At 34.4% G+C, this 25,133-nt stretch overlaps 1 protein-coding gene and 1 long non-coding RNA gene across 4 annotated transcripts in view; one reads left to right on the top strand and one right to left on the bottom strand.

The window, feature by feature from the left end:
• The window catches only part of LOC114935642 (uncharacterized), a 114,237-nt gene that overhangs the window by 30,460 nt on the left and 58,644 nt on the right, over positions 1 to 25,133 (bottom strand). The window lies entirely within an intron of this gene.
• LOC114935634 (EGF like, fibronectin type III and laminin G domains protein pikachurin) overlaps positions 1 to 25,133 on the top strand; it is a 110,841-nt gene that overhangs the window by 28,580 nt on the left and 57,128 nt on the right. For all 3 annotated transcript variants that reach the window (XM_029308511.2, XM_029308512.2, XM_029308513.2), the window contains exons 4-5: positions 5,693 to 5,931; positions 8,656 to 8,920. In XM_029308511.2, coding sequence (XP_029164344.2) covers positions 5,693 to 5,931; positions 8,656 to 8,920 — 504 coding nt within the window. The remainder of the gene's footprint in view (positions 1 to 5,692; positions 5,932 to 8,655; positions 8,921 to 25,133) is intronic.

Raw genomic sequence — 25,133 nt, 5'->3', positions numbered from 1 at the left:
CGGCAATACATGATGATCGCGACGATCTCGTCGATCTTCCTTTTTCTCGCTCCGAAAGTCACCCACGTAATGGCGGCCATTCCGACGACTGGCCCAAGGACAACGAAGTGATCGCGAAGGGGTGTTTCGACCGTTTCGACACACTTCACTCATCGTCGAGATACTCGGAACTTGACGCGGCGTCCGCGTCCATCGCGATTCGCTCGAATATTCGATCATTGTCACTCGCGGTAAGGACTTAATCACGATCAATCGCCCGATCCTTCGCGTTTACACCCGGCACTCTCGAGACACTCGCGACGATTGCTCTCCCACTCTCCCATCTCTGCCTCCTTCTTCGCGATTGGCTGCTCGCGACGCGCCACAAAGCGCGCGTATGAATGTCAGATCGCAAATATGTCGATCTATTAAATTCACGCTTAAGTGTGTCCATTATTTTATTTTGACGTTAAATAGTTTATAAAAATAATGAAGTTTTTACCTTTTTTAATTAACGACACTTTCTCTCGAGTGACATTTTTTGACGATTAACATCGCGCGAAAAAACGCGCGAAAACGGTTCGGCGGGAAGTAGTAATAGTTCGCACGTCGCCCGCCAGGGATGCTAGTCGCTCACAAGCCCGCCAATTGCTCGCGGTGTATCCTGTCGGCAGTCACGACGATGAGAAGCGGTGATATAACGTTGTTAATATCGGAATCCTGCATCGATGGCAAGGTAATTACTAATTAATATCGTGATTAATATTTCGATCTGACTCTACGCGAGCGAGATTAATAATTTTCTGTAGCTGAATGTGTAATATCGATGATCGAAAGCGTGATAGACTCATCTAGTATGAATGTGTTTCTATCATTGTTACTCATTTGATGTCGCCTCCTCTTCCAACCATCGAAATTCCGTTCCGTCTTCTCGGTACGTCTGACCTTGCAAGGAAACATTTATGTATATAACAGGTATCTTCGAGAATGGATTAGTGGGGAGGTACATAACATTCCTGTGTTCTATCGTTCATTCAGTCAGTCGTCGAGGGCGAGGGAGACGGTGTTATAAAATATGCGTAATGTTTCTCTCTCTCTCTCTCTTGCACACAGAGAGAATTTTCTCTTAGAATTTACCCTAAAAATCATAGCAATCATGAAACCATATTGGGATAATTTTATAAGTTTCTTTGATTAATATTTACTACAATAAAAAATTAATATGTGCTATCTGCATAGTAAAATTAATCCAATATTTCATATCTTATTGTGGTAGATATTAGTATTTTTATTGTGATAAATATTAATCAGAGAAATTCATAAAATTCTTTTAATACCATATAAAAATAAATTCGAGAAAGAAATATAGAAATAATTAAAATTATTATATGAATAAATAAAATGATATATTTATGAGAAAGCAAATTAAAAGAAATATATATATATATATATATATATAAACAATTTATACTATGTATGTACATATTAATAATTTTTATTGGTAAAAATATTAATCAGAGAAGCTCTTATAAAATTCTATCATATTATCTCTTATAAAATTCTATCATATTATCTCACGATTATCATGATTTTCAGAGTAAATTCTAACAAAATTCTCTCCGTGCACCAATATTTAGATAGAAATTATAGTAATTATCAGTTGAAGTAGTAATAATAGTTTCACATTATGTGTAAGTGTGTGCGAATATTACCTAAATGTATCAAGAGCGAATAAATAACGTTTTTGCCACAATTATTCGGAAATTGTCGACGTGTTTTCTATTCGTGCAAAAAATAAATATACGAAAATATGCAAAATATATTAAAGTAAAGACGTACTTCGGAAGAGTGTAATATTAAATCGCACGTGTAAATTTATCGCGCGCGCAATCTTAATCGAATGCTTTTTCGCGACTTATCCGTGAGTGAATCTTCGTGAAATTTTGAAGCAAATAAGAATTGATATCAGATGCTTGACAGTTGGTGAGTGAATTATATTACATTTTTTTGCATACAACCCAGCAAAAATGACGAAACGCGAGATTTAAAGGACTCAAAATTTTTTCTTTTAAATTTTCAATTTTGGGTTTAATATATTCTTCTATTGTGTGTGTGGGTGTGTATGTGTTTTATTTTTATCTCAATATGTGTTTTTTCGATGCTGGAACTCGATTCTACGAAAGTTATTTTATAATTCGGCCAATAAATCAATATTTTGTTAATAAATAATGGATGCAAAGCGCTATTTCTATGCGACCTATCATAAATAATTTTCATAGCAAATAAATAACAGTGTCGTATTCAATATATCTTAAAAATATATTATATAGTGCAAAAAAATCTTATTTGTCTCACATTGATTATTAAAGTAGGTTTCTAATAGATACTATAAATACACAGAGAGAATTTTCTCTTCAAATTTATCCTAAAAATCATGGTAATCGTGGGACAATATGGTATTGGAAAAATTTTGTAAAAGTTTCTCTGATTAAATATTTACTTATACATTAATATTTTTTATTGTGGTAAATATTAATCAGAGAAACTCTTATAAAATTTTTCCAATGATTTTCTTATGATTTTCAAGGTAAATTCTTCCCGTGTACTATTGTGATGCACGTGTATATATACAATATATAATAATATACATATATGATATACATTTATAATATTTTAAATTTTAAATATAACTTTTTATTTATTTATTTTGTAGGTAATTATTTCCAATTACGCAATTTATTTATAATTATTTATAATTTATATAAATAATAGATAATACAATTTATATAGAAATTAATCATATACAATAAAAAAATAATATAAATAATTTAAATAAAAATTATATATATATACACAAATATATAAATATATACCATTATACAATATTTTTGGCTTAATTTATACTTATAATTTATCTACGTAACATAGAGGTTTTACGTTAAAATTTTTATATTGCAGATTTTTTATTTCCATTGATATAATAACTATCAATAATTTTTAAATGAATTTTACACAGTTTAAATCAAATTTCATCATAAGTATATTAAGTATTAAAATTTATTTATTAAGAGATTATTGTGCATTTACGTTGCATTTATAATTTAGGACACGTCGCGTTTTATAAATTTATCAATTTGAGATTAACTTCAATTAAACCCCATCAGGCGTCATTTAAATAAAAATCACCGGCGTCAAAGGCTTTTGAATTCGAATAAGATCAAGGAGGGATCCACCTGCTGGGAATGAAAAGCTTCGTGTACGACAGACCCATTAAATTTTAAATGGCCGGGGATTAAATACGGGAACGCGATCCACCAGCAAATATCGCGGACAGGAAGGTTAAAAAGAAACAGTCGAGTGTCTCCTCGAAAGTCGGTGAAGCTTTTGGATAGTAAAGCAGCTGTTATCGAGCGTAATTGCTACAATAGCGTTTGCAAATGCTATTGACATATTTGCATAAGCAATTATTTGTATCGGAAGTAAGTCAATCGTCGAAAATTTATCAATAATTATATCAAAATCACTTACATTATAAAGATTTAAATATTACTATTATTTTCAACTTTCAATTTGTCATTTACATTTTTCAGAAATTTAAGAAATTGAATATATTTTCTCGAAATCATATTATTTGAAATGATGGAAAAAAAGACTTACAGATTTTTCTATTCGTATCATATTCATAATAGCGATTGTTCTATAGAAATGTTGAAAAAGGCTGCTTTTTCGCGTATGTAAACGTTCCAGAGTCGCAACTCTTTGACTATTTCGCGAAGTGAAAAAGGCCTCGGCGAACTAGGCGGGGTTTTATTCATGAAGAGTATTACGTTACATATTCAGGAGTCACTGACCGACCAGTTCTCTCGAAGAGAGAAAGAGAGAGAGTTCCTCCGTCGCGTTTCCTTTTGCTCCGAAAGCTCGGCGCAAGCCGGAACCCATCGCGTACTCGACTAAATCGCGAATAAATCTTCGAAAGCGAAACCCGGAAATCGGAGAGTCGGTAATTCGCATATCCTATGGTGTGCATCCGGCGTGTATATCCATTGATCCTTCATGTATTTCTCGTTCTGACGTTGATGTTTACCGCCGCGCGTTTCGCTCGGCCGGAGCGTTATTATTCCGCAAGCCCGGTAATAACCAAATTAACGCTATACACGAATTTCCGATGCGAGGCACGTAGTTGTGCGTCGGCTTATACCAACGCGACGACGGCGACGACCAGCAGTATAACCGGGCCGAAGTTTGGTATCGTGAGCTTGCCTCGAGCGATCCAAAGCCAGGCTTTGGTCGTCCTTCTCCCTTTCTCCCTCTCTTACCACTCTCGTCTACATCAACCCGAACGGGGTAAGCGAGTTTGGGTCAGCCGTTCAAGGAACTCGAGGAGCACTCTCGCGCTATCCTGGCGGCACAGCTTTATGTATATGCCGTACATGGACACGTGGAAACTCGTGCGCGACCAACGGATAAGTTCCTAACGACCCTTCACCTCGGTATCACCATCGTCCTAGCTCGGGCCGATTGCATGTGCGGTGAACCGGTCGTATCGCACGTGCAACAGCTCGTGGATTTTCGGAGACGTGTTTGTGTTTGATGTGAGGATTGAAATTGCTAGTGAAGAAAAATGCTACATCGCGGAATCTCATTTTGTTTTCGATCTCGCAAACTATCTGAAACTTCTCCGATATCGGTAAACGTATGTGTGTACTATATATATATGATATATTAAACCCTGTACCGCACATTTATTTGCCGGAGCAAGTTTCGTAATAATGTTTTTCTTTCTCTTTTCTATTATTTCAATTTCCGATATATTGCGCAAGCATGGATTTCATATGCATTTTATTGTAGCATTTATTTGTGAGTATAAAAATGCAAGAATCATTATCGCGTGTAATTGGATTTTGAAGATTTATGTATGTCGGTACCAATCGGCGGCTGTGATAATTAATTTATACGATTATCGCGTCAAATTTTTGATTTTAAATGCAAAATGGCAGGTATCGAGCTTTATTAACGTATCATTTTCTTTTTTAATCAAGTAATTTGCTGTTAGATGAGACGAGAAAACTGCGCATTCACGATGTGCTATAACGAACAATTGATTGCATTTGGTTTTGACAGCTAGATGAAGTGATTTCGACATTGGAGTCGAGATGAAGTAAAAGTTTGTACTCGCTTTTATTACGTTAATGATAATTTCATTTACGAAAGTTTCTCTTCTCATTTGATAGCATATTCTTCTTAAAATTTTCAAGTTTTGCTGCATTATCTTTTATAATGAACGATTCTTTCTTCTATTTAAAATCTAAAGTTTTAAGATTTTAAACACTTTAATAATATCTTATTAAAAAACAAATTAAAATTTATTTTTTCATAGTTACAATTTATCGTAGCATACGTGTGAATTATTTGCGGGTGTTATTTTTATATCAGTATTTTAAAAAATTATAGTAGTAATTTGAATATATTATTCTATGTAATTATAAACTTAACAGCTCAGTTTGTAAAAGCAGGAAGAGATAATATTGTAATGGAAAAAAAATCAACTATGAAAAAAATGTTAAAATTCGATAATTTATTAATGAACAAGTTTGTGTAACACGAGCAAACGACTGCATTATTTCGCAGCGGTTTATTCAGAGCGTCAAAGTTTGTGCTCGACAATTTTTTTTCATTCTTTCTCTAACGAAACGACTGCTATTTTTGGTTGCAGAACTCAACTCGACATCGCCATCGACGAGCGAACTCGGCGAATTCGTCGACGAGGCCGAGAGCGATGAGGCGAACGCGGATAATGCGGATGATGAGGATGCGGTCGAGGACATCCTTTATATGCGCGGTGCCACCTTTACGATACATCTGGATGCTCCGGCCGAGAATTCCACCGCGAACACGACGAAGATAAATGACGTGAACGGCGCAGATCGGATCGAGCTGCGCGCCACGTCTCAGGTAACATTACCCGCCATATTTCCCGGGTTAGCTTGTCGTATTGCTGCATAAGTGCTTGTACGTTGTTGCGCGATCATTTGTTATGCAGAATTCCGGAGCAGTATCCGGTGAAAAATCCAGGATTTTTCGCATCTACAAATAAAAAATACGAGAAGGCGATATGTCGGAAAGCATCTGTTCCATCTCCTTGAAGGCAGCAATAATTCTTTTTAAAAATCCTTGGATGTGTATATTTTTTGTACGGAATATATAAGATTGCTTCTATTTCAATTGTTCACTTTATTTGAAATCTAGAATATTCTTGATATAAAAAAAATTTAAGTGTACACATGTATTTTGAGTTAAAAAAGGATCTTAATTTTTGCGAAATTCTTTTTTCTCTATCGCAAATATTTGTAAAGAACGTTACGGTACCGCATTTTTTAAGCACAATAGACACAATTGTAAAAAATTTTAACCGTATATGAAAATGTACGCATATTTCAAAATATATGAAACTTTAAAAATTCCATTTGTAATCCGAAATATAATATAAATACAGCTAGCAGCGCTCGCTTATACATATGCTTAAAAATTCTCTTAATAATTTTTTTTTTTATTTTTATATGAAAACATTTGTTAATGAATTTTATTTTGCATTTATCAAAACATTAAAATAATATTATTCATCGAGCATGTTTAAGAATATTTTTTTCTAATATTTCTTTTCTATTTAATTTTATATAAAAAAATTGATTCCATATAAAAGAATTCTAAATAAATAAAATAACATTATGGTAAATAATATATTTTTATATAAAATAAAAAATTAAAAAATAATAGACAAAATGTACAAGTAAATGTGTATATTCAGTTGAATATATTTTTGTTTTTTTATGAATGCAAAATAAAGTCCTGTAACAATTATTTTTGCATGAAATGCAAGAGGGATAATCACGAATTTTTCAGCATACATTTTAAGCGCACTTGCTAAAAACAAAAATGTCAACACATATGCTTACGTTGACTATGTGATAAACACGAGTTCGAATCCAATCTCGATGTTTATTGACTCAAAACAAATGTTCGATATCGTACATTTTGGATTAATTCAATATTACAAGAATTTACACTAACTCCATAGACTTAATTGATTGATATGCCGACATGCCGTCATATTTGTACTAAATTGCGAGAATCGATCGAGCGTCGTCTTTGGGTTAAGCAGTCTAGAATAGAACATTCCGTAAAGGGACGTAAATGGGTATGCTCGTCTGTGCGAGGTATAGAAATAGCGATTATGTGAAATCGAGCGCAAGCCGGAATGTTCTCAATCGGGGAATCTTCCCTTGAACTGGAATTAATATTCACGATATAACCGAGGACCGTAAAGTTTTGTTTAATACGACAAAGGATCTGATTTGACTGATCGAATTGTCGATGAACAGGGATTTATGACATTGAAACTTTGCACTTTCCGTTGCATATCCGCACAATAATATATTCACATTTTTAAATATTATAAATAGCATTCTTCGCAATAGCGTTAATTAAAAGCAAAATTAAATTAAAGATAGAATAACAATGGAGATGAATATGTTAATATAAGTGTATATCACATGATTATTAAATAATGATTAAATTATTACATATGAATATATATTAACAGTGTGATTGGTTATAGAAAGCATCATTAAAATTTAATAAAATTACATTAATACGTAAATTCAGATGAATTAATGCGTAAATCGACAAAACGTGAATTTGGGCTTTTCGGTAATTTTCCTTTGCAAACATGTGAATAAAATTAATTAATATTTTGATGTTGTGTATAAGGCTTGCAGATTCTAAAGGTCAAGTTTTATTCAAAAGCCTCCTGAAAAAAAAACATGAGTCGTGCAACAGGTACTTTATATCCGCTATAGCTTTCTTAACATGCAGCAGCTATTCCATTATTTCTGAAAATGTCTTGCCTTCGAATCGACAACGGCGAACAGAGGGATCAATAAATGATGAGGTGAATGTCGGAAAGCGGGTCGACTCATAAATAATATTCGTCTCTTCTTGACTGTTTATCATACACATACTTTCACACGTATTTTCCTCACATTATTGTGCTCGAAATTGAATAAAAAATAAATGTAAAAATGTTTTCTAATGTACTCGTTATTCAGGTCTCAATTTGATTTAAACTATTAGACTAACTTTTTAAAGTAGCAATTGACATGATATTTATTTTTTACGGATATATTAATTGATATACGATTACAATTATAAATCAATGTCCTATTGAAGATCATACTGAAATATTTCTCAATTATACTAAATAAAGAAGTATCAATGTGGTTTCATTGTATCTGTTTTAAATATACAATTTAAGTTAAATATACAATTTAGGTTAAATATACAATTTAGAAATAATTAATTGAAGGATTTTTAACGATTATTTTTAAGGAAGAAGAAGGAAGAGAAACTCATATATTTTGAAAACATTAAATTTATTTATAAAAAATGAATTAAATTTAATAAAATCTTATAAATTTATTATTTAATTATTATTAAACAAATTTTTCATTAGTCATAAAAGTACACTGTAAAGTATCACACAGAAACTGATCTCCTTAACTCACGGTTTCTTTTTATATTGTAACATTAAATGTCAATTTCAATATAAGAAAATCAATACGTAGAAATACGCCATATGAGACATATGCGGTAATATTTCTTTCCCCTGTGGTTACTTAGGGTCCAAATCTGGAGCAAAAACTGCCATCCACGATGGAGAGCATCGTGAGTACCGAGCCAGCGTGTTCCCTGGACTGCGGACCAGCTGGAAATTGTTATATCGAACAATTCCATGGAGATGAAGTTGATGTTGTAATCGAGGACGAGGAGGACGGAGGAATCGTGGATCTCGAGGGCAATACCGTGAATCTTAGACGAAAGCAGGCAACATTCAGACAGAGATGCCAGTGTCCTCTCGGAAGGGGCGGTGATCGTTGTCAGCTCGGTGAGTGATTCCTTTTATCTTGCTTTGCGCACAATTTTGCTAATTACACACATTTATAAATGTACGAAAAGTGCAAGAGAATTTTCGAAAATAACCCGACGAGCTACTATGAACTTTTCGTACGTTCCCGTTTTTACGTTACAAAAACCAAAGGAGAAAGGACCGACGTTAATTTTCTCATAACTTTGCTCCCGAAACTCATTCTCCCAAAAAAGCGACGTTCCCACCAAAGAGCGGAGAATAATGTTATCACACAGATATCTCGCGCGCAATCCCTCATCCGCGTCGTTTATTCCCCGACAACAGCGTTTAGAACGCAGGGAAGCGCATTCGGAAGCGCGAAGTTAAACTCGATAAACAAGCGAGATCGACGTGAAACGTCGACGAGTGATTTTCTCTTTTCCGCGAAAGGCAAACGTCTCGCTCGCGGAAGATCAAGGAGCGGGCGCGCGCAGATCGAAGAATTGAAAACTTGCTCATCATCGCATCCGCTCCGCTTTGTTCAACTTACGACGCCCAAGTCGAAAGAGTACCGGGTGCTTCGGGAGCTTCGTTGCATTCAACGCGGATCGGATCTGTTTGCACCTGGCCGCTTTACGGAAACTCCCAGGAAACTCGCCGGGACTCGGTTCTCTCACGGTAATCTCGAACTTTTGACCCTTTGAGATATGTGTGGTATGCGCGCACGCGCGCGCGCCTCCGCATAACGTTAAACGCACCTGTCAAACAGAGCCCGGCAGAAGTCATCGTCAAACAGATAACGTAAACCGCCGCGGGCGTGTATATACAAGAGACATATCAAGCCATCGGTCGTATAGACATTTCGAATTATGAATAATAAAACGATGAAAATTTTATACGCGATATATATATACGTACGTTTCTTGCAATTTACCAATTCCATTATAGCGAAATCCGTCGCCCGAATTGTTCAAGTTGATAAAATATATAGTGCAAACTCTCCGTTCTGCGCGCGGTATCAGTTTGACGTATCGTTTATGGAAACGTGGAATAATTAAAATGCAACCGCTAAAATGATTCATAGTGCAAAAGAGATATCACAGTTACGCGGGTTACGATTGCAGAATCTCTGGCATTTGATAAATTTGTTTTATCGAATTTTATATGCAGAAGTTGCGAAAATGATGATTTTCCTCCCTCTTTCTATCATTATAATTGAATACAGTTGGTATATCGCGATAATAATTCGGATAATGGTGGTACCCGCCCTCAAATCAATACTTATATATACAGCTTTCAATACTTGTAATCTCTTCAAGCAAACCGAATACGAATATTTATTTGAAGGATCGATACACATTTCAGGATTATCGAAGCAATCGCTAGACTGGTTCAACCAGTAAAGTATTCACCGATTATTTGGAATTGAAACATATATTTATAATTGTATATAGATATTTGCATTCACGTATTGACATTTTGCGGACAACGAAAAATTTACGCATGAGAATTGATACATTGCATAGAAATATTGGATAACTGAATTTCAATTTTGAAAATTTCAAAATATTGGACAACCAGATTTTAATTTCAAAAATTGCTGGTCTCTCGAGCTCATGCGCGATAAATAAAACTTGTGCGCGAATAACGCAAGTAGAAATATATTTTCTTTTGTGTATTATTAAATAACATGCATCGATCTTTGTTTTCATCAACTATGAGTGTCTGCAAAGTTTATTATTAAACTACTCAATATTCGATTTAATCGTGCGGAGTGAGTTTATATCGCATTATAGAATTGTGTGGGATTAAGCGGCAGAAAAATTGCAAGGGTTGTTCGATGGTTTATAGTTTGAAATATATTTTCGATTCGAGAGTTTTATCGCCCCGTTTTCGTATATGACACGGATCACAACGCAGGAATTATGATATAGCAAACATTCATCTAGTTCTCACGATGAGCTGTTATGCAAAAAATGCTATAAAATATTTTTCAGTTTAATCATTTTCGATCGACGAGTTTTTTATTATCTCCCTGCATCAAAAGAGTTGAATCCTATTTTTAGTTGTGATAATAAAAAGAAATATTCTATTAAAATACGTTTTATTCTCGAAATATTTCTTTATAATTAAAAAATAATACATCGTATGAAATAAATAGATATACATGTAAATATTTTTGTTTTTTTTATCAATTTATCAAAGTAAAAATTTCAAAAAGAATACATAAAATGGAGGTATTTTCCACGTGGGGACATTATCGTTTGCTTATTTTTGAAGTTGATTTACTGTCATGAATGGCCGGAATTACACAAAATTTTGTAAAAACATATAAACGAAGAAATACGATATTGTAATTCTGTACACGCTTGTGTGGCTGTGTTATTGATGCCTTCTCCGAGAATGCATTCTTCCAAACGGAAAGCAAATGCTTTGTAGCGAAAAGCGAAAGATTATTCATACGCAATGTCGGATATCCTTTCGTTTTATGCGCTCGCTTTGTGCTTTTGCATTTGTTGAAGCTGTTTGTTTTGTTTTTATTTACATGAGTCAATAACGCTTCTATGCGTCACTATATGCTATAAGCACAACTAAATATTCAATCTGTATAGCTATAATGAATGTTAAACATTGTGATAATAATAACGATGAAAGGTGGAATTAATTTCCAACATCGTATCATTCATGGTAGAATTCTAATTAATAAAATAGTCTGCACACACACATCTGTATATTATGTACATACATATACATACATACATACATACATACACACACACATATATATATATATATATATATATACATATATGTGTGTGTGTGTATACGTATACATATATAAACAGATAATTAATAACATAACTTACAATTTTAACATTTTTTTGCTTGTATATAACATTACGATTTGGATTTTCTATTTATATACAAGGTGTCCGGTAACTAACGGACCAATGATTAAGGGCGTATTCTCTGGCCAATTTGGAGACGATTTTTCCTTAGCAAAAATGTTGAGAAGTCAATAATTCTCGAGTTATAAGCGATTGAAAAAAATAGATTTTTTGAAAACTAAACGTTTTGGAGTTAAAAGTCTAACATAATTACATTCTTCAGTTAATTTCAGGTAGAGTTTACTATAATAAAATTTTAATTTGAGGCTTAGTTATAAAGATACATAATGACAAATATTGGAAAGTTGTAAAAAATGATGACCTTTTTCGACATTTTCGCTGAGGAAAAATCGTTCCCAAATTGACCAAAGAATCCATTTGTAATCGTTGGTTCGTTAGTTACCGGACACTCTGTATAAATATATTATTATATATTAATTTACATAACTCATGTGTAAATAAATAAATTAAATAGTAAAAAATTCATATATAAATTAATTTGCGCTACACATTTTGTGAACGGCATTGCTGACAATAGTAAGTAAAATTGCAATTCTAAATGGAAAAATATTTAAATAGGAGTTCTTGCACACTATTATTATTATTATACGTTTATTATGCATAGCACGTAACGATGTAAGGTAACGCGATATTGTAATATTAATTTTTCAACGCGCGCACGCTGAAACTTTAGCAAGTTATCGCGACTGATTGCGACATTCGCGATGTATTCTAAATGTTACACAAGACAAGCCTTGTTTTATATTGACCTAGTACAGGATTATTCGCCACCTTGTTATTCGGCGTGGGCAAATTAAGCCTTGCTGAGCGGCTTGGGGTAAAACCACGAGGTGGGCGTTGCCTGCCAGTTAATTCCGCTTGCGAAGGTTTAAAGCAAACGCGACCTGCAAACCGAGTCGTCCTCGTTGATTCCCCGGGCACAAGATCTAACGAGCTTAATTTATTTTACCAGCGACGCACTGTGCTCCCTCTCTCTCTAGCTCTCTCTTTCTCCTCTCTTCCCTCTCTCTCTCTCTCTCTCTTTCCGTTTTCACGTTTACACATATAAATATTTATCCTGTCGAATGCGCGAAGTACTTTCGTTTTCGGTAACCCGAAATCCTAGCCGCAAGTATTTACACGCTTAACTGGAAAATATTGACTATCTTAAATAAAAAGAGAACGGAGAGGTGTTAGGTGAACAGGTAAAATCTATGTATAATGTAACAGGCACGAATCAATTCCAAAATGCATCTGTCATAAATCTGAATTAATTAAAGGCCGCATTATAAATTTAAAATGGGATCTTACACACTCGGAATGTTTCCCGTCCAATTTTTGACATGATAGAATAAAATCATAAATAGAACGAGCGTCAAAGTTAAGGAAAAATAATTACACTTTTAAATATATATATATGGCAATGAAATACGTATGTGCATATACGTCTTATTCGCGCGTGAAATAAATCACACCTCGCAGAATCAAGATTGACAAAACAATGGTCTTGCGTAACGAATGTTTAATAGTGATAAATTTCGCATGTGCTATTCGAAAATTAATGCGAAAGCGGGAGATAAAACGTAAAAAGGTGAACAGCACAATTCCCCATCCCTTTCTCCTCCTCAGCCCCTTCTATTTAAACGCGAAAATAGTATCTCCGACGGCTTAGCTCGGAAACAAAAATTTACTAGCAGCTGCTGGCGCCGTAACTTTTCAGGCTGCTACATTTTAATAGTGATACATTATCCGGACTTTTAATATTACAAAGTGCAGCTCGGTAATTCCGCATCATCCGTCCGCCATTGCGCGAGGTGCGAGAGACGGCGGCTTTGCCGTGATTTATGTCACGGTTGAAGCTGCGCGGGCGACGCGCGATGAACAGAATTATTTTTTCGCAGCTGCCGCTTTTCCCATCCCTCTTCCTCGTTACAACCAGATATAAATCAGGAGAACTTTCCGTGTCGTTTCAAACCAAAATCGCGAAATTCGCTGCCCGGACAATAGCGTCGTCGCGTATTTTTGTTGTACTTGAGCGAGGATATAAAGAGCGCACCTGTCAAAACAGGACAAAATCGTATTAATTATTTCCCTTGCAAAATAACACGGGTTTCTAGTAGTTGTAATTAACTCAGTTAAATCGAAATTCCAAATTTTACCATTCAGTTTCATGTCTCTGGCAGCACACATGTTCGAAAGGTATTCAGAAGGCGTTTAGAGGATGTTCGAATGGATATCCTCTTTATCACAGAAAAAAAGGAATCCTTGATTCAAGTATATTTTTATTCTTGAACGCTATTTGATTGTTTTAAGCATAGAATGCTCTTTGTAATCACAAATTTTCATTTGCCTTAATAATAAATAAGTTTGTGTAAAGTATATTTTATCTTTAAGATATATTCTTGTTTTAAAAATTGCATATGGTAAAAACAAACTTAGTCACATTTGAACTAAGAATTATTATATATACTTGAAAGTACCGCTTATATCCGATGCTCACTTGTCACTTGTCCTTGCAATATTTATAAGTAAATTTCAGCTTCAACCAAGAATATTTTGCACTTTGTTTTAAGGATAAATTATCCTTTATTCAAAATTATTTATATTTGGTGCTATTATAAGGATAAAATATACTTGAATCAAGGCATATTTGCATTCTTTCAAAGATACTGTTTTTTCTGTGATGTTATTGTGCTGTTAGCATCCGCAGGAGCAGGCAAGAAGGGGCACTTGCTTCCCCTTGGAATCAATAAAAAAATTAAGAATTTAATTGCTCTTCTTTTAAACACTAGAATTTATTTGCATATTTAATAAACAACAATTTTTTAAAATTAAGAACGAAAAATAAAAAACAAAAAATTAATTATGCCCCCTCCGGGAAAAATTCTGCGGACGCCCATGACTGTTAGAGAGTATTATACACACTTTTTCTCGTGTAAGAAATTAAAAAATTTACAAATATAACAGAAGAGCAGAAGAGAGAAAGAGAGATAGAGGGCTGGCATGCAATTACGAGATCTCTTCAAAAGAAACTGCTGAAATCTGAGACTCAGAATTGAAAATCCGACTCGCGCAGTATCTCGACATTATCTTCCTGCGCGCACTTTCCTCTGAGAAATATTCGCGCAGAGTGCTATCGAGGAAAGTGCCCGACCCAAAGAAGTGGCAATCATCGCCTCTTTCAGCCCGTATAGGAGCAATCGTCGGACAATTGTCGACCATTTCGCACATCGCGGTTCCATTCTACACAGTTACAACGATATTCGGTCACCAGAGAACCCGGTCGGCCGATCGTAACGGGCTGAAACCCAGACCTAGGGAGGTCAGGTTGGCGCGCCGCCAAAATGACGCCCCACACGCTAGATTAAGCAGATTAACCGCGCGCGTCTCCAGTGGGCATTGTAACGTTGGACGAGAGAATCCGGTCCAAACGTCATTAAATTCTTGCTGTTTGCGGATAAATCGCGCCTTCCTAATTGACCGATCTCTATTGCATTAAGCCGAAGGGAAAACACGATCATCTGATCGAATAATTGTAATACCAGTCTGTCGAGGGACAAGCCAATTAGATATCGCACGATAAAAGTGCCAATTTCTTTTCTTCAAAAGTGTAATCCAAAATACTTATTGTATCAACTTTCATCAATTTTTTTTTATTCGAATTATTTATTTTCTTTCGATACTAATAGCGTTTTTCACTGGAAGAACTAGTGCGCACTGAATGCTCATAAAGATTTTCGCACACAATTTTATAATGACGTAAGTAATTAAAAAAGTAAAATAATTAATAGTAAGAGCTATTATTATTGTTGTTCAATAAGAATAATGATAATAATAGTTCTTACTATTAATTATTTTATTTTTTTAATTATACTTATGTCATTATAAAATTGTGTGCGAGAACCTTTATGTGCACTCAGTGCGCACTAGTTCTCCCAGTGAAAAACGCTATAATTTTATACTACGATGATCGAAAATTCGGTTATTTTTTTTATTTTGAAAATCATACACGTAACATAATATAAAGAGACAGTTTTAATATATATATATACATATATTCCGATTTAATATATAAATGAATAAAATAAAAATATACATATATATATATATATATATATAGCGATCGAATTTTTATATATGAAATAATTTTTTATGTAACAGAATTTCGAAATAAATCAATCAAAATTTCAAAATCAAATTTTCTATTTATAAGTCGCCGTTTTTCGAGCAAGGGATCACATATTTTACTCATAAACTTTTTCTTTTCTAGTAGAGGGTCATATATTTTCGTACATACCTACACACATGTAGATGCATATGTAGTATATGCATTGATATAGTTTTTCGATTGCACGGCAGCTGGTATGCTATCGTTTACAAGATTAAAGCGGTTTACGGATTTGCTATTTTTTTTGGTTTTGTTTTTTTTTTATTCTGGCATGACACAGATGCGCCGGACAATTTGGAACTTTATTTGTTCGCGATTTGGTCGTTCAATAAGCTGCATAAAAAATTTGCAGTGCTTTTGTCTAAAAAATTCACAAAAAGTTAAGAGTAGCGATGTCTCGTCGAAAGCGAATGTTAGACGAGCAGCCTGTTGCATTTTTAATACAACGTAATGTGTTTCCAGGCGTTAAAATTCCTCTTCCCTAAAAAGAAGAGAAGGAACATTCTGAAGCGTTTGATTAAGTAGCCTGTTGCGATTTGGGGCTGGCGACATTTGAATAATTTAAAACTTTCTCTCCCTCCCTTTTTACACATTGAAATTTTTGATTGTACTACAATAAGCAGGAATTAAACGTTCCCTATTGCTTCGTCTGAACGTTGCTTCAGCAAAATATATGTTAGTACAGCAAATCTAATTGCATTGCATCTAGTCCTGTCAGTATCGATCGACTATTTTGTGTACTCGGGCTATTCCGTGTATGTACCTGGTTACATACTCGTTAATCGAATTCATGAATAATTTCCGGCTACTTGAAGTCACGAATTCAACATGATCAATTTCAATAAAGTGACGTATCATTAATTCAAAGTAAAGAGAAAATTGAGAAAAATACAAAATGATAAATGATATAAATATCGATAAGTAACGGATATAAATAATGAGATAGAAGGAAAATCAATCTTTAAACATTGATAGATATTTTTGGTTCATGGAGATTTTCTATCTCGCATATAATATATAATTGATAGAGATATTTAATGTCATCGCTTATGCATTCGCGACGCGTCGAGCGCTTTTTTTAACGTCTGATATATTTTCGCAATATTTTTCACAAATAAGGACGCGGCAAAGTTAATTTAGTTCAAAACCACACTCGAAATAATTCAGTTATTGGCCGTTTTTCAAATACCCGACCAACTAAATATATTCATAATTCCATGCATACATACATATGTTACAACGATATATATACATACATACTTATTTGATTTTCATCATGCGTCATTCATTTAAACTTCGTCGGCAGATTTTTATTTGAATTATACGTGAAGCTACTTATTGAATAAAACGCGACGGCATGGCATATCGGTCTATACAGGTACATTCGCGAGTTTGCCGTATTCGCGTATATATATCGTGTGCATATTTATGGACATATAATATATGTAGTATAGGTACGTAACGTACGCAACGATGAAAGCAGAGACGACGTTCGCTATCGCATACATTACCGAATTTCTCGCATCTACCACCTAAGATGCTGCACACGCTTACAAGATATTATTCCGGTTACCGCATTATCGGCTCATAAAGCGGCCCATTATCATCGCTCGCGAGCAGGCACGATTTTCTCGGCTGAAAGGCTCCATTGATAATTTGATATATTTCGTGACGATGCAGGGGAGAGAGCCGTCTGTCGCGTCTAGAATCGATGGAAATCTCGTGTTGCGATCATCCGCGTGGATAAATTATGAAACGCGCCTCGCTCTCTCAGAATTCGCGTCCGATAATCCATTTCGTTAACGAGATAGCGCGATACCTGCCATTTCTCTTTCTCTCTCTTTCCTTTCTCTCGCCGATGAGTTGTAAAATTTGCACAAACGGGTATCTCCCGCAAAAATCTCGAATTAAGTTGAAACTTTCAAAAGGATATTACATTTTTCGATTTTTATTACAATGAGGGTGCAGAATGTTTCGAAACCGCCAGACGTCCTTTTAGTGGCGAATTCTGTCGCCAATTTAAAGAGGATTTTCCTTTAGCGAAAATATCCAGGCATTAATAATCGCAAAGTTAGCGATTGGAAAAAAGGAGAGATTTTGCGAAAACTTTGTAAAGTCAAAAGATTAACAAAACTACACTTTTTAGTTAATTTTATTTAATTTGCAGAATTTACTTTGAATTTTAACTTGAGGCTTACAATTAGTTATAAATATATTGCAAAAAAATCACGATTTTCCTCGATATTTTTTTAAGGAAAAAACATCTTTTGGTTATAGAATCTGTATATTTTAAATATATAGAAAATATATATGACGACAGATACGAAAAATTAAAATAAAATTGAATGAAAACGTGTTATTTTCTGCAAAGTAGTATTTAGACCAAGAAAGAGAGAGAGAGAGAGAGAGAGAGAGAGAGAGAGAGAGAGGAACCGCTGAGATACGTTTACATAAAATATAACAGATTTCCCGTTTCTTCAGGAAAGTATAAAATAGATTGCTGTATCTTTTCACCTGAAATAGAAGATGTCATGAATTATCATTACGTTCTAACATTTCCCGTCAAGTTCTACAATTTTTATTCTGACCATTTTCTTTCTTCCGCGCATCTTCCAAGAGTTACTATTCTTACGATACTTGGTGCAATACCCACGAGATTACGAAGTGCGAATACTTTAAGCTGAATTCAGAATGTGCCAAGAAATAAATAACGCAAGCAGGTCACGACGTGAGCAGAAATGACTACATTTTTAAGAGCAAAATTCAAAAATAACTTCATGTCAAGTATTATTAAGAAACTTCTGCGATTTTAAGCTTTCTAGTGTGTGTGTACGGATCGAAAAGGTAAACATGTATTAAATATAAAAATAGAGACAGAAGCGTATTATAGAGAATAATTAACGCGGAAAAGTAACAACGCAACAGTGTGAAAAATGATTATATATTTAACATAATTCAAAAATAAATCTGTCTCATAAATTATTATATGCATAGACATATGCATAAAATGATCTAATAATCTAATCAAATAAATCAATAATCCAATTTAATAATACATTAAATCAGATAACCTGAGAAGCTAAAATATGTATATGCATACATTATATAATGCATTTTAAAATTATAATATGACTCTAATTTGATATCTTGTTATTTTGTCGCGAATAGACTAATAAACTAATAAACGTGCAATCAAGCAAAAATAGTACTACTATTCGTACTACTGCTTGTAAGAATGGTTGTAAATAATTGTTTCAAGAATGACCGCCGAATGGTAGCGATTTTAGGGACAAAGGAGCGCTACCTAGATGGTTTGAAGTAGGTCATTGATCTCGCTGGCCTCTCGCCTGTTTCCCAGCATCTCGAAAGCATCACCATTAACTCCTTTCTTTTGAGGCGCGAGACGAAAAATTGCAAGGCGAGAGAAAAGAGGCAATACAATGCTTCGCCGCGGGATTCACGCGCAACAGACGACCGAGTTTTGTGGCATGTTTTAGATTTTTCTCAAAATTATTTCGTTGCTTAGACTCTTTTCTTTTTCTGTCTCCGGCGGAAACTCCAATAACTTGCAATGCAGCGAAATGAGTTGAGATGAGTTTTATTATTATTAAAAGCATTTTCATGCATTTCTGTGCGCACAATATATCCTACGTAAAATAATACGAGCTCAAAATTACGACGTAATTAATTTCAATACAATGATACCGGTATAATTGTTTCAAAATAATAAAGAAGATATAATATTTGTGTATATTTAGACGTTCAGACTTTAATTTAACAGATTCATCTTGAATTATGATGTTGACAGCGATGAAAATGCGAGAAAATATATAATTTTTGCATTTTCCGAGTAAATAAATTTTTTCAACAAAAAATGTAGGTGGATGCAATATGATATTTCGTTGTCAATGCAGATACAACAAAAGGCGCAGCCTACATAGCAAACTCACAATTATTTCATGTTTCTATTCAATATATCGACTGATATATCAGACACCTAAAGAATATATTGACAGAGTTTGTACCATATTTTAGAAGTTCGATTTATCAGACTAAAGCGAATTCATTGACAGAATGTTACTTATATATAATACATAAGAACCGTTCATGTGCTTCGTCGCGCAATTTCTTCGCTTCTGACGTTATAATCCAAAATGACTGCATGACAGGAAATATTTTCAAATTGCATATTTTTAAAAATATAATACACATATACTATCTCAATAAAATTCCTTTACAAATTACAATTAACTGCGTTATTCGTGTGATTATTCGAAATAATAATTCATTCATATTAAAAATGTTTCGTGCAAAATTTAATATACAATGTATACATATACATTAATAATTAACACATTATACAGATATAACTATTATTTTTCCTTTTTCTCTCATTGTTATATAATTGTGTTCGGAAAACAAGTTGTATCAAAATTGTTTAAGCATACTTGAAATGTCGTTTCAGCAAACATGAACTCAAACGTGAGTTCGTGTGGTCTTTCATTCCTCTTCGGTTTACGATGCGTCATAAAAGTCTGGCAAATCTGCGAGTTGCACTCGCAAAATGCGCACTAATAAGGCAATAGCAGCAAGTAAGAATGAAGCGCCGAGGTGAAATGTGTGAGAAAGGAAAGAAGACGAGTCGTTAAGAACGACAATTTTTTTTTTTCATTGCGGCGTACGACGCATCGTTACTTATATTGTCAGAAGTTCTTCATAAAGCAGCTTTCTTGCAATAACGACGACGAATACCTCAAAGATGGGAAAAATAAGGCGTGAGAGTCGAGCAAACAATCCCAGAAGCTTCCGCCTTCTCACTTGTTTCCTTTCACAAAGGAATCTTTCTCGAAAAGTTATTTGCCGAAGTGGCTTGTAATTAACGTTACAAATTGATATAATATTAACTATTAATTAAAATATGTAAAATTATATCAGAGCATATTTTCGTAACCAGATTTCAATTAAATTGGCAAAGTTACGACAACACGATATGTGTTTTTCCGATTGTTTCCGCATGTTCTAATTAAAAATTTCCGAATGATGCATTAAACCTGTATCGTTGTGCAGATTAAAGGTAAAAATCTAAGCGGATTAATTGCCCGCAATCCTAATATTCTCGTGAATTAATTAACGCAAAAACGAGACGCCCACGTTCGTTAATTAATGCATCGATAGCCACGACATAATTATTATCTCTGCGACATTAATTGCTGCTAAATAAATAGAACATGGAGTGTAATTTAATTAACAAGATTAATAATGAAAATTTGCAAACTACATATTTACAAATATCGTACAATTTTATAATCAGGAAGATAGGAGTTTCGATCACACATACACACACACACACAGCCAATTTTTATATCAAAAACTCAAGAGTCCCAAATGTCATTAATATTTTCAGAATGTCGGAACTTTTTTGTGAGCATATTTAACTTTTGTAAAAGTTTTTGTAAAAGTCTCTCCTTACATTACCACATCTCCGTAAATATATGCACAATATTGTCGTAGATATTACTTTGCAGGCATTACTCGCGTCCGGGTTCCGGACGCAATTATTAATAAAGTTTATATACGGAAAGAGAGAGCGAGAGAGACATAGAGATACTGCATACAGATTTAATCTTTCAAGCGATGAGTCTCCGCTAGATTGCTTTTAGCCTTCGGAGTTAAGCTCGGGCGATGACAAACGCGTCCGACAATTTTTACATCCGACTGCGTCGGGAAATGGCACGGGCGTTACGTCGTTTGTTGAAAGAGTAAACATTCCGCGGATATCGTTCCGTATCGAGTCTCTTCTCCGCGTGATAAGCGATAGAGGCGCCGCACAAAGCGCTCTGCGTCTTCCGCAACGCGGTGCGAGCCGCACATACATCGTACGACCGCGTGCATGTATGTGCGGCCGCGGTATGTATGTATGTATATCGGGTGCATATATTCCTCTATAGGTAGTTCGTAGATAGAGAGAGAGAGAGAGAGAGAGAGCGCACATGCGTCCAGGGCCGCAGCTCAGTATGCCGCGAGCAAACATTTACGCGGCCGCGATAAATCAATTTGGTTGTCTTTGATAAAATAATTTGTACATCTGGACCACGCGCACGCTATATAGATCGCAGAGATTGGAGGAGATTGGAGAGAGAACCATCGTCGTGCATTAATTCGCAAGCTAATATTTAATCTTGGTGTCTTGTATGCGCAAGAAAACTCCCTGTGAACCTATGTATAATCAAATAAGGATACCCTGTACATGCAGGAGGAACACAATTAAATTCAAATACAAAGTTATCGCGTTATTGATAATCCTTCTCGATTTATCTATTTCTGATTTCTCGAGTTATTTTCGACAAAGTTTTCATTTTCCTATAATATTAATATAGGTATACATTAGTCAAAAAAAAAATAGGGAACACTCTTTAAAAATTAGGCAATTTTCAAACTGTTGAAACTCTGCGAAAAATCATCGTAGGACAAATATTAAAAAAGCGTTTCAAAGCTCGAAGTTTCAACTTTAACGCACAGTCGATGGATTTTTAAATTTTGTTAATCTTCCCTATTGTATGCTTCAAAAAGGAACATATACTATTTGTTTCTTAAAATTACGTATCTTTGACAACTTGAAACTCGATAAAAAAAATTTCTTTCCAAAAATTCAACTGACGTTTCAGAAAGTACAACATTTTTTTCTACAAGGCGCTTTTTTTGAAAGTTTCCTACAATTTTTTTGCGACATACCGCAGTTTGATGAAAAATTTTTTTTCGAAAAATTCAATTCACGTTTCATAAACTACAACATTTTACCTGCAAAATGCTTTTTTTTTTAATTTTCTTACATTTTGAAAAAAAATTTTTCATCAAACTACAATTTTAAGGAACAAATCACTGTTTTTAGATTTAGCACCAAATAAAGAAGATAGAACAATTTTTTATAATCACTGATAGCGCGTTAAAGTTGACATTTTGAGCTTTAAAATACTTTTTTAATCTTTTGTCTACGATGATTTTTCACCGAGTTACGACATAATCTCTAAAAAATATAGAGTGCTTCAAAATCGTGTAAATCGGTCAAAAAAATTCCTATTTCTCTATTTTTGTGCTCTCTATTTTTTTTGACTAGTTATCTTTCAACGCCTTCTAAATTTTGTTCTCTTATCCATTATATGTAATCTTTCTTAATATTTTACATTTCTTTATTCGTCTTTTTTAAATCTGATTTACAGATGAAGGAATTATTATCCGATGTAATATATATAATATAAATTGCTTTATCAGTTTTTATTCCAATAATTTTATTATAAATTAGTTTGTCTGCATCGCACATGTATCTTTTCATTCATCTCTCTCCACAATAATAAGAACTCGGTAAAAATTTTTTATATATAACAATATAAAATTATATAGAAATATATAAAATTATACATATAATCGTAAAATTATGTATGAAATATCTCCGTAACATAATTAGATAAAAGTGCTTTTTACATACAATTATATAAATTTATATATATAATAAATAAGTATTTTTATTATAATTATATATATAAACCCTTATAATTTATATATAAATTAATATAATTATGTATAAAAATGGACATATCTCACATATAATTTTACGATGATATGTATCATTAATTGTCCAATTATAAAAATGGTTTACCGGGAAAACATTCAAGGAGAGATTATATCTGAAATTTAAATCGATTGGGCGACGGAGAGTCGAAAGCTAGAATAGCGTGATATATAATTGAATTTGATATTTCCAAGACGCAAAATAAATAAATTGAAAAGCGGCCCTGCATAGGAATACTATACCTGCGATGTTGGAGTTGGTAGTCTCAGGGTTCTTCTGGCCATTGCTTGCAGTAAGCCGTATTGTTTCTATACCATAGAAGGGCTTCGGCGCCGGCCATTGTTAGCCCCCGTCGCGTTCTTCGTGGTGTCGAGCACTTGATCTTTCGCTTTGTCTTTTCTTTCAGCACACGCGGTATAGTGGGCGGAGGGATTGAAAAGCCGGCCCTGATACACGAGCTTTTTATTACGCAATCCTATCGTTAGTTCGCCGACCCTATCGCGCGCTTTATCAAAATTCTATAGACCTCCATCCCGTATCCAGAAGACACACAAAAGAATTTTCGAGGCAACGTTTTCGATTTTATATGACGACGGTGTATATATAAAGGATATATATAAAGCATGGAAAATATTTTCTACCGTTCTACATTTCCGGCATTACTTCATGTTTCTCTGTCAAGATATTATATCCAACTTGTTTATTTGCGAAATGTCGTGTCCTTTCGCAGATTTGAATCTCTATTTGTTAAGAGAGGAAAAGATTTGAAATTTTCACGAAAAGTTTCTCTAACGCGAGAGAAGAAAAATCCTTCCCTCTTTCACTGCAAACACTTTGTGATATACATATATACATACATATGCTAACGCGATTCTCTTTCGCGATAATCGATCGAAATATTAAGAGGCCTCGGGGTTTCATCGATCACAAACGTGTCAGAGTTTACCATGCGAGACACGCGTAATGGAAACGAAAGAGCTCTACATTCTTGTTGGTTGAACGCGCAACGACACGACTCTTAGTTTTCGCTTCTCGCTCCCTTCGAAGCTAAGCGTTCTCTTCTCTCCCGGAGATCTTAACGACTCTGTAAATTTTCGGCGAGTGCGGCGATGTGTGCGAGCTACTATGTGGAAACTCGGTGCGTCGCTCGTACAAAGGCGCTATTCCGAGAAGCTGGATGGAATTACGTGCATAGAATTACGAAGAGACGGAAAAGAGGGCCGCGTCGCGTCGTGTCGCGTCTCGTCTCGTCGCGTCGCAACGCTTCGATCGAAGGGCCACGAATGCCGTGATTCAAGAGAATTCACCTCGGGCTCTCGCGTGTTCGCCGGGAATGTCTGACTCGCTAGCTTATTATCATTTATATCAAAGTCCACGATATACGGCACGCGAGCTCCCGTCCGCTAAAGTCTTATCAGCATTTCGGGCTCTTTTTGCAGACAATCGCAAAAAAAAGAAAATTGCGCTCGACTCTTTCTCTCCCCTCATAGAAGGAGAATTTTTTATATTATTTTGATGCATTTCAATTAAAATTTTTCTGCATTTTATGTGTTATACAGAATGATTCTAAATAAGTCTAAAAAATGTGATTATTTTTTAATTAATTTTGTTTATTTCTACCAAATTTTG

This window comes from Nylanderia fulva, unplaced genomic scaffold (genome assembly GCF_048542155.1).
Source record: "Nylanderia fulva isolate GAGA-0341 unplaced genomic scaffold, ASM4854215v1 Scaffold18, whole genome shotgun sequence".
NCBI lineage: Eukaryota > Metazoa > Arthropoda > Insecta > Hymenoptera > Formicidae > Nylanderia > Nylanderia fulva.
This window is presented reverse-complemented; position numbering and strand designations above follow the sequence as displayed.